This window comes from Choloepus didactylus, chromosome 23 (genome assembly GCF_015220235.1).
Source record: "Choloepus didactylus isolate mChoDid1 chromosome 23, mChoDid1.pri, whole genome shotgun sequence".
In the NCBI taxonomy this organism is placed as follows: Eukaryota; Metazoa; Chordata; class Mammalia; order Pilosa; family Megalonychidae; genus Choloepus; species Choloepus didactylus.
The window spans coordinates 19,520,185-19,536,022 of record NC_051329.1 but is presented as its reverse complement, the minus strand read 5'-3'; the positions used below and the strand labels follow the sequence as shown (position 1 = coordinate 19,536,022).

The 15,838-nt window shown below is 38.9% G+C and overlaps 1 protein-coding gene across 2 annotated transcripts in view; it reads left to right on the top strand.

Annotated features, from left to right (window-relative positions):
- The window catches only part of SPPL3 (signal peptide peptidase like 3), a 209,185-nt gene extending 195,097 nt beyond the window's left edge, over window positions 1-14,088 (top strand). For both annotated transcript variants that reach the window (XM_037816662.1, XM_037816661.1), the window contains exons 6-11: window positions 838-950; window positions 10,060-10,166; window positions 10,606-10,769; window positions 11,468-11,667; window positions 12,692-12,801; window positions 13,492-14,088. In XM_037816662.1, coding sequence (XP_037672590.1) covers window positions 838-950; window positions 10,060-10,166; window positions 10,606-10,769; window positions 11,468-11,667; window positions 12,692-12,801; window positions 13,492-13,563 — 766 coding nt within the window. In that variant the 3' untranslated portion in view covers window positions 13,564-14,088. The remainder of the gene's footprint in view (window positions 1-837; window positions 951-10,059; window positions 10,167-10,605; window positions 10,770-11,467; window positions 11,668-12,691; window positions 12,802-13,491) is intronic.
- The last annotated feature ends 1,750 nt before the right edge of the window (window positions 14,089-15,838 follow it).

Genomic DNA, 15,838 nt, shown 5'->3' with positions numbered 1-15,838 from the left:
GTAAGGACTTGGAATTTTTCCTCTCAGTTATAAACTTCTATGTGTTTTTCACTCATACTTGATATTATTATCAGGAATCTGAATTTCTGATATTGATTGGAGCATACACGTGACAGAAGACTGGGAAGTGAGATGTTTGATCTTTAAAACTGGAAGAGAGTAGTTCCTTTTGCACCTTGTCATGTCAGAGACAATATAAACAAGTTTTAGGAAGTCAGAATCATTGTAATATGGTTCCTGCTTAGATTATTTGAAAAATGAGAGTTTTTCTTTAGAAGCAATATAAGAATAGTGGCTAAACTCAAGCATTATTTGCTTTTTATCTTGAGTGAACTAGAATATATAGTGGCCATTTAGGTTTAATCCAATGTATACACCTTAACTCCTAAAGCCATTTCTCCATGGGAACAAAATGCTGTGCTGGCAGAAGTGCTGTATGCACTTAGGAAATCAGTCACTTCAGGCAGCTGATTTTCTCAAGAATTAGATAACCAAATAGATTTGCCACCCTATAACTGTTTATCTTTATTAATGAGTTGACTTCATTTTGTTTTATTAATAAGAACAATTTCCTCTATATTTAGATTCTTTAAAGGTTGATGGTGTGACTTTAAACTTCTAAACACCCATGCTGACAATTTGAGCTAAAAAGTTCATTATCAGATGGGCGCAAAAGTGTAATTCCTCTGAGTTTTCTCCAAAGAGGTTTGAGTATTTGGGATTTCCAGGTATCCAAGTATCAGGCCATCTTGAACTCTGATCATGAAGAACCAAAAGAGAGTTTGGCTGTTCAAGAAAGTCTGCCCACTTGTCCAATAAACGTTGTATGTTTTCCAGGATATCCTTTGGTTGCTGTGGGCGTTTCACTGCTGCTGAGTTACTGTCATTCTCTCTGTCTGTCATGCTCGTCCTCATCTGGGTTCTCACTGGCCATTGGCTTCTCATGGATGGTGAGTAATTATGTGACAAGCTGGAATTTTACTTAATACAGTTTTATAGATAAATCTATTTGTCCTCCTTTCCTCTACTTTCTCTGTTTTAGTAATAGTACCCTTGCTTACCATGAATATTAGATGTCCAAAGGAGGGTACTAATATATCAAGTTTTTTATTGTTTTCCCATTAAGAAATTTTTAAATGTCTTCATTGAGATATTCACAAACCATGTAATTCATCTATTGAGTGTGCAATTGGTTTTTAACATATTCACAGAGTTGTGCAACCATCATCACAATTTTAGAGCATTTTCATCGCCCTACCCCTCACCCCCTCAAACCCGTACATATTAAGCAGTCACTCCTCCCCCTTTCCCGCCTCCCCCCATCCCGGCATCCACTACTGTCTGTGTTAATTTGCCTGTTTTGGACATTTCACATACATGGAATCATACATTATATGGCCTTTGGTGTCTGGCTTCTTTCACTTGGCGTATTTTCAAAGTTCATGTTGTAGCAGGTATCGGTACTTCATTCCTTTATGTCTCAATATTTTATTTTCCATGTTCTATTTACCCATTCATCAGTTTCCACTTTTTGACTATTATGAATAATGCTTCTCTGAAATTTGTGTACAAGTTTTTTGTGGACTCTACTTTCTTATATAACTAGGATTATATCGTTCTGTGACCTCCATTTTATATAATGATATAAATCCATGTCTGTATCATCACATAAAGGTTATCATATCCTTTTTAGTAACTCCAGACTGTTCCATAGTATGGCTCGTAATTTACTTAGTTATACTAGATCCTTTGATTTGTTTTCAGTCTTTTCCTATTGTAAATAACCATGAGATAAACATTTTTGTTCCACCTCATGGTGTACCTGTCAGATTATTCATCAGGATTATTTGCTAAGGATGAATTCTCCAAGACATGAAAATCCTGGGACGAAGGGTTTTGTTTTTTTTTTTTAATTTAAAAACATTAGTTGTATCTGTTATTCACCTTCCTTTCAGAAATGCCATAGCAGTTTCTACTCCCACCTATGGCACATGAGAATTTCCCTTCAATAATTTTAATAATAATAATAATAAAATAGTGTCAACAATAGTAGCTAACATTTATCAAGTAGCTACTATGCATTGGGACTCTCCTGGGTGTTGTTATATAGATTATCTCATTTAATCCTCAAAAACAATTCTGTGAAGTAGGTAGCATTACTGTTCCATTTTTCAGAGGAGGAAACAGGTTCAGAGAAGTTAAGTAACTTGCTGAAAGTCACAGAACTGTGTGTATTTCATATTTACTAAAACAACTTCCATCATCTTTTACGGATATTTTTGAAAATTCCATCACTCTAACACAGTAAATGTTTTTATTTTTCCTAATCTTTTTTTTTTTAATTATAAATCTTTTTTATTAGAAAAGTTGGAGGTTTACAGAAAAGGCATTTCCTATTCTCTTTTGAACTTTTCTTAATTTAAGACCCTGGAGTTGTCTCCACCTTGTTTTTTTCATTCCTTACTCTCATTTTCACAGTTTGCTACCCTAACATCAAGAAACTTTTCTCTAACTTCTCTGCCCCACATGGTGTGTTCACCTCTTCCTTTCTTTCAGTGGTTCAGAAGAAAAGGTTAGAATATAAAGGCAGTCAACTTTATACTGTTTGTAATACTATCAAAAGAATTTTTAAGGGAGGAATTTGAAAATTAGGGGTTTACAGGTATGGATTTCATTTATTCCTATTATCTACTCCAAGTAACCACAAGACTAATCAAGACCTTGGAAACAGAAATCTTTGGCACCAACTGCCATATCTGAGCAGCAACTCTGCTCTCTCTGCCAGGCACTGTTTGCCTACAGTTTAGGCTGGCTCAGCTGCTGTGGGGTATTCGGTGGTGTAGTTGTCTGAGCACAGAACACCCAGAGTGATGCCTGCTGTCTGAGCCTCAGGCCCAGGAGTAGCTAAGTTATTCAAACAAGTTTTTAGTACCATGACATCAAGGTATATATACTTTCTATGCCTTATCTTAAGTTTGCTGAGTAGTTATTTGGTACATAGTACCGGTTTTTTAAACTGGTGTTTTTACATATATAATTTTAAGAAAATTAGCATCAAAACTATGAATTAACTCAAAACCAAGGATGTTCTGCTAAGATCAAATTAAATATAATTTGACAAAAAGGATTTTAAACTGCATTTTTTTTCCATGACCCAAAATCAGTATCATATCAGTGCACTCAGAAAATGCTCAATGAAAAGGAAAGTATGTTGTAATATAGTCTAAATAAGGAAAAAAAATTTAAACCTTAAGGAAAACTAAAAACTTACCCTTCTGTTCAAGAGGATTTTTTTTCCTTAGGAGTAACTTTGAACAGTACAAAGATTTGGAATTCTTATGTGCCCAGTTAATTAGTAAAAAGCTGAGAGAAACTGGACATTATGAGGGAACAGTCTACACAGAGTGGATTTCAAACCCTGTAAAATTATTTAAATGGCACATATTATTTTAATCCAAGATGATAATTATGGAGGAAACACTTTAAATTGCAAAACATACAACTATAAGATACAGATATTGTTCAAAAACACATATTTTATTCAAAAGATAAAATTGTAGAGATGGAAAACTGATAAGTGGTTGCCAGGGTGAGGGACTATGACAACAAAGAAATAATAGTGTGAGGGATTTTTTTGTTAGAGTGATGTAACTGTTCTGTGTGCTAATTGTGGTTATGGTTCTGTGGATTTATACATGTGTTCATGTGTTCAAATTCATAGAACTGTACATCTAAAGAAAACTGTCAATTTTACTATATAATTTTTAAAATAAAATAAACCTATTTATAGTCATAAAGATATAAATTTTGTATGTGTATATATGTGTGTGTGTATATAGACACACATATAGAACATATATATATTTGTTGTCGTTCAGTGGTTTTTTTGAGTGCCTACCATATACTAAGCTCTTGCAACTCAAAAGCAGTTTCTTGGTGTTGCAGAGCAAGTTACCCACTAGGTTTACAGACAGACCTTTAGTGACTCAGAATGGGAAGGCAAAGTCAATATCACCAGTGCCTGGTCTCAGCAGTAATTCACCTTTGCTGATATTTCAGAACTGCTAAATTTCCGAAGTAGATTATTAGTGCTTTCAGTATTACTACAGATTTGTGTTTAATACAGCAGTTCTTCTGAGTTTGATAAAGAATAAGTTGAGAAAAAGAAATTATATTCAAGGTCACACAACAAGTTGCTTGCCCAGCTTATAGAAGGGCAGATAGCTATTTTACATAGACTAGGTATTGTTAGGAGAGATAAAGTTGACATGTATATGTGTTAGATTGTTCCTGAGATTAACTCTTGATTTCTGCAGAACGATTTGTTAAATAAAAGTAGGCAGGAAGAAGTAAGTAGTGTATGAATTGGGCATGTAGAGGATTTTGAAAGACTTGAATAGAATCTAATCTCTTTGTTAAATAATGTGTTATAGAATATTAAGGAATCTTCATGATGGTAATGATTGTAGCAGACATATAAATGTAAAATCAATCTCATAGCCACTTTTATGATTATATCCCTTAAAACCCATCTAGTCCACTGGCTTCAACAAAGAGGAGAATCTCTATTACTTCTGATCAAAAACTGTTTAAAAATACTGGTCAGTTGGTTAAAATCTAAATCTTTAAGATTATTTCAGTATGGGTATGATGGTGTCCTTAAGTGGCAGGTTGGGAGCCCCATAAATGATACACTTAAATCCACCGACACAAATGTGTGAAATGAGATGATGAAAGATCCAGGTGCTTTTGGTTTAAGTACAGTAATATAAAGCAATAATCACCTAACCTCAGAGTCCACATTATGACAAATGATATTTAGCTACTTGGAAGTGTCTCCACCTCCTGTGTGACCTAAGGTTCCCTGTAATCCCACCACTTTTTGTGGCTCTCCTTTTGTGGTTCTCTCTATTCATGTGATGACACACAGTACTATTTATATGTTGTGCTAGGGGTTTCAAGCCCTTACTAAGCACTAAACTTTGACCCAGAGAAGATGAGATATCTCTCAAACAGCAAAAATGTGTTCTTTGTTACTCTCATCTCCACTGTACCCTAGCATTACGTAAAACAGAAAAATACCTATATTAGTAGTATGTCACTTAAAAAAAGAAAGGATTGGCCTGATGGACGATGACATTCCTTTAGAGATAAACTGGTTACACAGCCATCCTAAACACATATTTTAAAACATATCAGCAGAATTTGCTTCAATGTACTCTGTGGGAAAGTTTATTTGATTTACTAAAGAAGGAACAGGATAAACAGCTCTCAGTAAGACACACTAAAGGGTCCATTTTACTACAAGGTGCTCTTCATCTGTATTGTAGAGTCAATAGAAACTTGGCCATGAAGGACAGACTTTATTTTCCCGGTCACCATTATCAGAAATACATTTCCATTATGAAAGTCCTCTAATAATAGAATTTTTTGATGGGTGTTCTGTAAGGCTCCACTAAACCCTAACTGACCTAGTAGGTTTTACGGCATTTTCTGTTATTTTAAATTATTACAATTTCTTGATATTTACTTACCCAAGGATCTCTTCTTCCTACCAGTTTTGCATTGGTTAAATTGCCCTTGAAACCGAATAATTTTCCTTTAAAAAAAAAAAGAGCCTTGCCTTTGAGATTTTTAAATTTTCTCAGGTTAGTGTTTAGTATATGTTTGACTTACTTTCTACTATTCCAATAATGTAGCTTTCTAGCCATGGTCTGTAAGATGCCGAAATATGTTCCTTTCTGCCATAGAAATTATTTTTCCATACTTCTCTGCCAAATCAGAAATCATCTTGTAGGCAGTGAGAGTTGGTTGTAGGGTTTTTAAAATGAGTGATTCTTAATTAAACATTCTTTGAAGTTACTCTAGAGTGAAAACAGGATGATAAATGTGATTACATAAGAGCATGGCATGAAATATGTATCAAGGTTATACTAAGAAGTGTTAGGAGGGACTATACAGTTTTCCTGAAGTGAAATCTAGAGCTGTTAAATCTGTGCTCTAACTTAGTTTCGTCTGACAAAGTAACCTTTTGAATTTGGAAAAGCTTGAAAGAACTTGACCAATAGGTGGTGTGGTGTGTTAGCTAAAAGCTGATGAATCTTGACCACGCTAACCTAATGTTCAAGGTTTAAACCTGGTTTAATGATCCCCTGATCTCTTCAGGGTCTAGAAGAGTCTTGACAGATGTTTAGTTTAGTCCAGCTAACCTATGAGTAGGAGATGTTTAGTGTCAGAAAGCTGTTGATTTTTTTTTTTTCCTAGTTTTGAAATGCTAGACTGTGGCATTCAGTCCATTTAGAGCAGTGGTTTCTAGAGATCCTTTATCTTAGTATGTAAGCACTGCTAAAACCATAAAAATTATGTAACCCTTTTGGAATACATTTTAGCTTCGTTTGGTTTTATTGTCTGTCCCTGGCCCTACTAGTTGTGGAAGACAACTAGTTTAACTAGTTGCTAACTTTGGTTTAACTAAAGTAATATAAAGCGATAATCACCTAACCTCAGAGTCCACACTATGACAAATGTACAGATATTATGTCGTAATGAGTTGAAAATAATTAAAACTGTTTGGCTAAGATTAATAATTTACTTCCATAGCGCTTTATTTAGTTTACATTTAACCAAAAGTTAAGTTTGTTGGTAAAGCTATAAGGGAGTTTTTCAAGTAGCAAGGAGCGAGCAAATGTTATTACTCTTTTCTCTTTGGCCTTGAAAAGCCTGAGGAGGTAAGGTTTTTAAGAGTTACTCAAATGAAAGAATAAAGACAAAGAGAGGCAAACTAGATGAATGTTTGAGTGTGTTTCTGGGATATGACATAGGTTTTCGTGATAATCAGTTCAGTGGTAGCAGTGATGAAATTCTGTTTGACATACTTATAATACAAGACCTTCTCTGAAATAGTCAAATCAAATACATTCTGCCTCTTCATACATAGAACTTAGAGTATAGTGGGAAAATTTAGTTAGTATGATAAGAAAGAGGGTAGTGCTGAACTTAATTTAGGAGTGGAGAAGTAGACTGAGGAATAGGAAACCAAGGGAGAGACTCTAAGGGAGAACCGCTGCATTGCACAGCTCCACTCTGTGAGCGTTGTGCCTGCCCCACGAGGTTGTGCAACTTTATAATGACATAAGGAGCTCAGGGTCACTCCACCTGAGTCAGGACTGTAATAGTGACCCTAAGGCACAAGGTGAGGCGAACTGTTTTTTGACAATGGCAATGAAGAGTAAGTGGGAAAGGACACACACATCAAAGTTGGAAGTGTGGAGTGGCATGACCAAGGTGTCTGCAGCAACAATAAAGAGTGGGTAATGCCCCAAAGTGGCTACCAATTGAGTGTACGTGATGAAACCTGTGATAAGATGAAAACGAACCCAGTTACTTGTTTGGAAGATCAGGAATAGAATGGCATTGTTTGGTGTCATGAAAAGTCCTGTCACTAAGCAGATCTTTCTTTTCCATGTTTAGTTTAGACCCAGGTGGGATGGAATTAGTATAAGATTAGTGACAAGCAAGTGGATGACCTTTAAAGGTACCTGCAAATTTAGGATTAAGTGATTCTATGGTGAATTGAGTAACTGCCTGCATGTGCATATAAATTTAACCTGAGGAGCCTACCCCTTTTGCTTCTTTGTCCAGTTTGCTTCCTTATATATGTCCTTAGTCTTGGTCCTTTATTTCTTCCTTTGTCCCCCTTTGCATTCCACGTATTTGCCTGTAAGCTGATGAACAGATCACCTCTTGCAGCCCTGCCACCACCCCCAGCCAGTATTTATACACAAACATGTTCCTTACCTGTTCTCTGGTCATCGGTTCCCAGCCTCTGCCCCATGGGCTTTCTAACCACTACTGACCATTCTTGTTCCTCAAGCCAGCTGAGCTTATCCCTGATATTCTGTTTGCTGTTCACAACACAGCCGAACATTCGTTTCCTAAAGATAATTAAAATGGGAAAACATCCTGTAAGAAATGGGAATGAGTTCATTATTTCTTGGGCTTTAGGTGTTATCTCTTAATGCCTTAAGCATTGGGGCTTTTTTCATCCAGCTAAAGATGGCTGTGAGTCAATATGCCAGTTAATTTCACTTAGTCATCCCCCTGTACCTCTTTGCAAGGCCTAAGTGATCCTAATTAGTTAATATGGTTGATGATGTTAATTTCAAATGGACATCTGATAATACAGATTTTCTTTACTTACAGTAATTTGAAATTAATAGAACATAATTTGTCATTCATTCAGGAGGTATTTATTGAATGCCTACTCTGTCGATTGCTGGGGGTCCAGAAAGAAAAATAAACTGTGGTTTCTGCCTCCCAGGAGCACCTAGTTTAGGTAATAAACTCACTTGACATAAATAATCACGCTGTTATAGGATGGATGTATTACTTGAGAGAGAGTCAAAGTTCTGTGTTATCACAAAGAAGAAACAGTTTATTCTGGTTAGATCAGGAAAGACTCATTGAAGAAGGGCTTTGTGATGTGGCAGGGCCTTTTGTGTACAGCATGAACGCACATAGTAAGAGTTGTGAAGTACATTAGTTTCCACCCGTAAGTGGGTAGCTTACAACAACAGAAGTTTATTTTCTCCCAATTCAGGAAGCCAGAAGTCTGAAATCAAGGTGTTGGCAGCGTTAGCTCCTTCTGGAAGCTCTGAAGCAGAATCTTTGTTCTGTGCCTCTCCTTGTTTCAGGCGGTTAGCGTTAATCCTTAGTGTTCCTTAGCTTGCAGATGCCTCACTCCAACCTCTGCTTCTGTTTTCACACAACCTTCTTCCCTGTGTATCTTTGTCTGAATCTCCCTCTTCTTTCTCTTGTAAAGACAGAGATTACTGGGTTTAGCAATAAGAATGAGCCTTCAGTAGAATAACAGGGATGAAGCCTTCTTAGAGTGAGTATGAGAGAGAATGGCTTGAATTTATCTAGTCTTTAGACAATAACTTCCAATTTGTATGAAATATATGGGAGAGAAGAAAAAGCCAACCAGCACTCTAGGGAAGCACCAGAAAAATTCAAAAAGTTGGACATTCTGTAGGACAAATGGCTCCAGTCTTAACAAGTCATTAAAAAAAGTTCTGCCAGATTGAAAAATATTTAACAGACATACACAGATAAACAGTTCCCAGGATTGGATGCTGGCTTAGCTGGCTCATAAACCATCTGTGAAAGTCATTTTGAGATCTGTTGGGGAAAACCAATTAAGTGATTTGAAAATTCACTGAAACAGAGACTAGAAATTGCCCCCCCCCCCAAAAAAAAAGCCATTTGTATGATCTCATTTAGATTTAAAAAATACATATATAAAAAGCTCTGGAAGGACCTTTAACAGCGGTAATCTCTGGGTGTGGTGGGGATGTAATTCTTTTTAATTTTGCTTGTCTTTTTTCTAGTTTTCTACGATGTAGTTCCTGCTTTTGTAATAAGTATTAAAAACTTTAAAGAGAAACTGGGAAGAAAGGAATTGAAGAGTTTTAGCTTTTGTTTTTAAGATATTATAGCATGCTTGTTGATGGGGGGAAATCCAGTAGAGACAGAAAGTAGCTGGAATAACGTCCTTGAGTCAACAAAAGGGGATGCAATCTGGGTGTGAGTTGACTTTAAAGCAAAGAGTAAGGACAATTCATTGACGGTAAAGGGGGAAGGCAATAAACAAGAGCTAGGGTACCCCCAACAAAACCTGGCCATGAGGTGGAGGAGCTCCTCTTTATGACATTTAGGCTACTGGACATTGGTATGTGGGAGAGGAGTTGGGGGTGACTGTTCTACCAGGTCTGTTCCTTTCTAAATAAACTAATAAGGTCAAAATAAGGAACTTCCTGGGTCTTAGTTGAACATTATAGCATGAAGAAAAGGTTATCTCCCCAAATATCAACATATCAACATGAGCTAAAGTTGAGAACACTTCGTACCAATGGGGTGTAAATGTCTTAAACTGGAGCTCAGGGCTGCCTGATTTTTAGGGGACTTGCAGATTGTTAGGTTTATAAGCTGAGTAGCTTGTGGAAAGAGGCTGCACCTCTACTTCACACCCTGACTGCTGCCACACTCTCTCCTCCCCAGCTCTGGCCATGGGTCTCTGTGTTGCCATGATCGCCTTTGTCCGCCTGCCAAGCCTCAAGGTCTCCTGCCTGCTTCTCTCAGGACTTCTAATCTATGATGTCTTTTGGGTAAGTGTGTATTTCCCCGGAAGCCCCTGCTCTCCTTTGTGTTTAATTGGAGCAGTCGTCCTGAAAATCGTTGTCCGTATGTGTCTAAAGTCTGGAAAGAGCCCGTGTAAGATCACTCACTCCAGTCCTCAACTGCATGTGTCCCAAGGTCCACAGGCAGCTGCTTGAGCCTTTTGTTTGCTGAGATGTTACAATAAATAGTATATGTCTGACTTACAGTGGAAGAGTTAGCACGCAGACAAGGTTATCTGCCATGGGAGCATATGGAGTTACACTGTAAGAATTAATCTCTGGGTAAGGTGGGGAGTTCAGAAGTCTGCAAGTACACATGAAGAGCAGGGATTTCCTTCCTCCTGAAAGCATGCAGTCACAAAAGCATTGATGTCACAGGATTCCAAGAGCAGCTCCCTCTGTTAAAAGCATCTCTCCAACTTGGCAGGTGTTTTTCTCAGCCTACATCTTCAACAGCAACGTCATGGTGAAGGTGGCCACGCAGCCGGCTGACAATCCCCTTGACGTTCTATCCCGGAAGCTCCACCTGGGGCCCAACGTTGGGCGTGATGTTCCTCGCCTGTCTCTGCCCGGAAAACTGGTCTTCCCAAGGTAGGACTGGTGTGTTGGGCCTCATCTTGTGAGTGATCGTGCTGCCTTCTGGGACCTCTCTCTTCCTTAGCCTCCATTAATCTGTCTTTTGTCATCAGCAATCTAACCCTGGAATGGAAAAGAGTTGAGTCATTATTTCTATTTTACAAATGAGGAAAAGAATACTGACCATAACTCACAAAGATTTAGCCCTAAGTAATAGAGGTGCTGCTTTTTTATTTTTGATCTCATACAACCGTACCTTACTGCCATTATCAGATTTTAAAGTTGGCTGGAGGGAATTAACAGGAGAATCTAGATCTTTTTTACTTCTAAGACATTTGTGAAAATATGTTCTAATGCTAAAATGAAACAGTTCCTCATAGGAAAAGTTAATGTGATGCTTTAATTTCCTGTGTCTGGTAGTAGTCAGTGAGTGTGGTACAGTGATGAGTTGCCTGACGTTTCTAGAGGAGGAAGAACTTAAACAGTCACTACCACGATCACTCACCAGGGGCTCTGTCGGAACCCTGAGAAACCAGCTTGAAGATCTCTATTGCTGCTTCTCTTGTGCCTTTTAATATCTGCAGTCTTAAAAACTAGTATTGTTTCAACCAGTGGAGAGTTTCCATCTACCTCTCAGATGAGTTCTTTCACTTCTGAACGAGTAGAAATTGCGTTGTAGTGTGGCTCCCCTAACGTATGAAACTGCGTTCCAGCTCCACAGGCAGTCACTTCTCTATGTTGGGCATTGGAGACATTGTGATGCCTGGTCTCCTGTTGTGCTTTGTCCTTCGTTATGACAACTACAAAAAACAAGCCAGTGGTGACTCCTGTGGTGCCTCCGGACCCGCCAACATTTCTGGACGCATGCAGAAGGTCTCCTACTTTCACTGTACCCTCATTGGATACTTTGTAGGTAAGAGAAAACCAAAGAGACTGCATATGATCCCCTCTCTGGCTGTCCTCCAACCCCTTGGAATTAAATCAGGTCATCTAGCTCCAGATGCTGGATGGAAGGAGTTGAGTTAGACAATCAGAAAGTAACCCTTCTGGCCCATGAGATAAGTGCTCTCTGTACTGGAGAGCTTGGTTCCCTATCCAACAGTACATCTGAAGAAGGTTGCAGGAAGAGCATAGTCAGTCCTCAAAGCCAAGAACACGTAGCACACGAAGATCATGGATTAGCATTAGGTTTAAGGAATATCATGTTTACTGCCTACTTTATTAAATAGATATTTACTTTCATTTGTTCTAACAATTCTGTTAACTCTGATGTAGGACTCTCCCATTTCTCTGTAGCCAGCTTGCTTATAGGCAGAGAGGAAGAGACAGTTGTAATTGGGCTAGGAATAGCAAGCAGTAACTTGCCTATCTGCACATGCAACAGCTACAGCAGGGTGGGTGGAGAGAAGCCCCTTCTCTCCTTCTTGCCTCCTGCTTATGTCAGCACTTTCATATACCTGGCTTCACTGAGAGGGGCAAGGCAGGCAGTATTATTATCATCTCCTCTAGACAGATGAGGAGGCTGAGGCTCGGAGAGGTGAAGTGCCTTAACCAAGATTACATAACTGTCATCAGTAGCAGAGTTAGAACTTGAACCCAGGTCTTTTGCCTCCAGGTCCAGCATCACATACTACAGGAAGCAGGGAGATCAGGCATCTATAGGGCTGAGTGAAGTAAGGATTCAACCTAGGAACCTGAGCAAGAAATGGGACTTGGGCCAGCCATAGGTCCTACAAGTCACAGGCTTTTGAAAGCTGTGCTGTTCCACATTTCTTCAGCTGTTCAAACTGGGCATTTCATACCCTACTCATTGGATGGAATGTCACATTAGATTCATATATTCTCAAGACTTCACCAAGAAGCAGCCAGGTAACAGAGATTCTCATGTCTTTACTGGCCTCTTGGGGTTACTCATGATTATTTCTGTCTCCTCATAGGTCTCCTAACTGCTACTGTGGCGTCTCGCATTCACAGAGCAGCCCAGCCTGCCCTTCTCTATTTGGTGCCATTTACCCTATTGCCACTCCTCACGATGGCCTATTTAAAGGTGAGAGAAGCAGTTATAAACCTGTGAAAGCAATAACTTGGCATTAATCCTGTGCTAGGATATATGTTCTCCTTGCTGGGATGATTTTGCATAAGACCCGGAACTCTTGATCTTGACACTGTTCATCTGTTTGCTAACCCAGCATTGGCCATCTTGTCCAGATTCTCGCTGCTGCTGGCACAACATGCTAATGAGTTAGACCTCTAGACCACCTGGTCTTGGATTACTAATTAACTCTTCTAAAGAGTGCAACTTTGACAACTTCCTGTTTCTCTTAAAAGCAGCTCCCTATTGCCATCTAACATTTTTTTTTTTTTAACGTTATGTTAAGGTTTAGAGATAACCAAGAAAGATTTAATCATATTGAGGCAATGTATGATATAAACTAGATTTAGAGAGAACATTATTGTATTTATAAGATTTATATTATCCCATTTTACAGACAAGGAAACAGACACCAAGGTTAAGTAACTTACCTAGAACATATAACTCATCGGTGATAGAACTTACATTCAGGGTGGAGTTGGTAAAACCCTTTTCTTCCTAGGGGACCTCAGAGGTTCTCTGAGACTGGTGGTTACTTTTCAGTGAATAAAATTTGACTGCCCTTTGATCTTCCATAGAAGCAGAAATCAGAAACGACTTGTAGAAATGTGTGCCTCATGTAAATCTGTAACCTTCCTTTCCCAGGGTGACCTACGGCGGATGTGGTCCGAGCCATTCCACTCCAAGTCCAGCAGCTCCCGATTCCTGGAAGTATGATGGATCCCACAGAAAGTGACCAGAATGGCCATCTTAGTCCCTTTCTCTCAACGTGTGGTTTTGTTTCCTCTTAGAGCTGGCCTGGTACTTGGAGATGTACCTGTTTAAGGAACTGACATGTGACTGGATCTCACAGTTAAGGGGGCTTGAGAGGGAGAAGTGCTAGAGCCCCGTTTGGTTCCTTCTCTTCCTGTGGTTGTAGAGATGGAGCCCCTTTCCCCAGTGCTCCTTCTTCCCCCATTTTTATGGATTTGCACAGACTGTTATCTTGTGGGGGAGATGGAGAGTTGACTATTTAAAAAACTGAAGCGGCAAGGAGTCGTTGTAGAACTTTTGAACACTAAAAGAATGGAAAAAAGTAGCAAATTGAAGTTTCTTCAGTGAACCCTCAAGAACTTTGGGACCAGTTTCCTAGGGGGGACTCAGTTTCAGAGAACTGAGACAGAAGCTCTTCTGTCGTTATATCCTTCTTTCCTTTTTTTGGATATATTAAATATTTTCTGTGGTGTGAAGTGACTTATTAAATCCACAGACATTGAGTGACTTCTTACAACATACACATAAGAATTTGTTGTAATGAGTTCATGTCCACCTGATGTCATGTTGGCAGTGAACAAGGGCACGGTTTTTATACATACATATATATATACACACATACACACATAGATATATATGAATAAACAAAAATTAAAACCTGCTAAGATCATGCTGTGTAGCAGACAGGGGCTTGCTGTAATTTTTAGCATGTAGAGCAGTTTACTATGGCTTCCTTGTATATGGATAAGCTGCTGTGTTTCCCCTTCACAACTGAACCTGCAGTTAAAAACCAGTGTAGTATTTGTACTGATACACTCATGGACTTCAGGGGACTCTTATTGGTTTTGATCAGTGTAGCAAATTAGGGATGAAGAAGTTAAAACTTTTTGGCCCTTTTTTTCTTTTTACAGGCTTCTCCCTTGCAGGTTTTTTAGTGGTTTCTTCTTGAACCAATGCATGTATTATAGCAGCAGGTGTCTGTGCTTTCTGATCATAGTAATGTACTACTTGTAAATACATTTTTCTATTTTCTATTTTTTTGTATTTTTTTTTTTTTTTGGCATTTTGTTTTCATTGGTGTGCTGTATTTTCCATGGCCTCACTCCTTTAAGAAAAAAAAAAGGAAAACAACACAACTCTGTCCTTGCTGTTGTGATTGTGGTCCTGGTTTACCTGCGGTGACAACTGGTATTGGGGACAGATGTCAAATGACCCTCCAACATGGGCCCTGAATTCCAGGAATTGGGGAAAAGAACAGGCTTCTCTGTCCCCTTTAATCTGACTTGTGCCAAGGTCTTTGCTGGAGGGCCCAGCGTTCGTTCTGGTAGTAACTGTGAGTGAGGTCTACTTGTCTTTAAGTAGCCCCAAGCCTGATAAGAAAGTGTTCTGAGGCCGAGAGAGCCTGGCACTCACCTGAGGGTACCTGGTAGCAGAAATGGGAGAAAGGCCCACGGGGGCCGCCTTTGCGCGAGTGCCCTGACTTGACTTGACCTGTGTAATAAACTGGTGTGTTGTTGCCGCTGCTCAGAGCCCCCATGGATGGAGCTCACGGGGTGGTGCACACTGTGTTGTTAATGGAGTGGGAAGGAATCGGGATGTTGCATTCCTCTGTTGTTGTCTTCAGATCCTGCTGAGGGTTTTTTTGTTTTGTTTTTGGGGTTTTTTTTTTTTTTGTTTTTTGTTTTTTTTTTAAATAAATGAGTCCTTTCTAGCCTTTGTCACATGATCTTCACTTCACTTTTAGTTGTTGATACCAGTCACCTCCGACCTGCTCTGCCTGTTCCAGAAGACAGGAAGACCCTGCCTCTGTTCCGTCCTGGTCACCTGCGCCTCTGGGTCCATCACAAGAATGTCAGAGAATTGAAGCTTCTGTTGTCCACAGAACTCAAAAAACCCTCTGGATTTGGGGGTGCAAACGGCTTAATTAAACGGGGGAATAGGCATGGAGAAGGGGTTCAAAATAATTCATTAACTGCAAGGGCTTTTGTGGTTTGAAATAACATTATTTGGTCATTTTAATTTTAATTTTTCCTAGCTCTTTTAGTTTTCATAAGAAATTAAATTCCAAACAAAAGGAATGTGGCTTTCTGTCATCTACCTTCTAGGAAAGTTTAGGGGAAAACCCCACATGGGATGTCTGAAGGTAACTTGGATTCCTATTGCTAGTCTTTTCAAAGCCCTTAAAATATCCCTTAAAAACTTTTGACAGAAGATCTGCAAATATTTGTTGTGTTCTAAA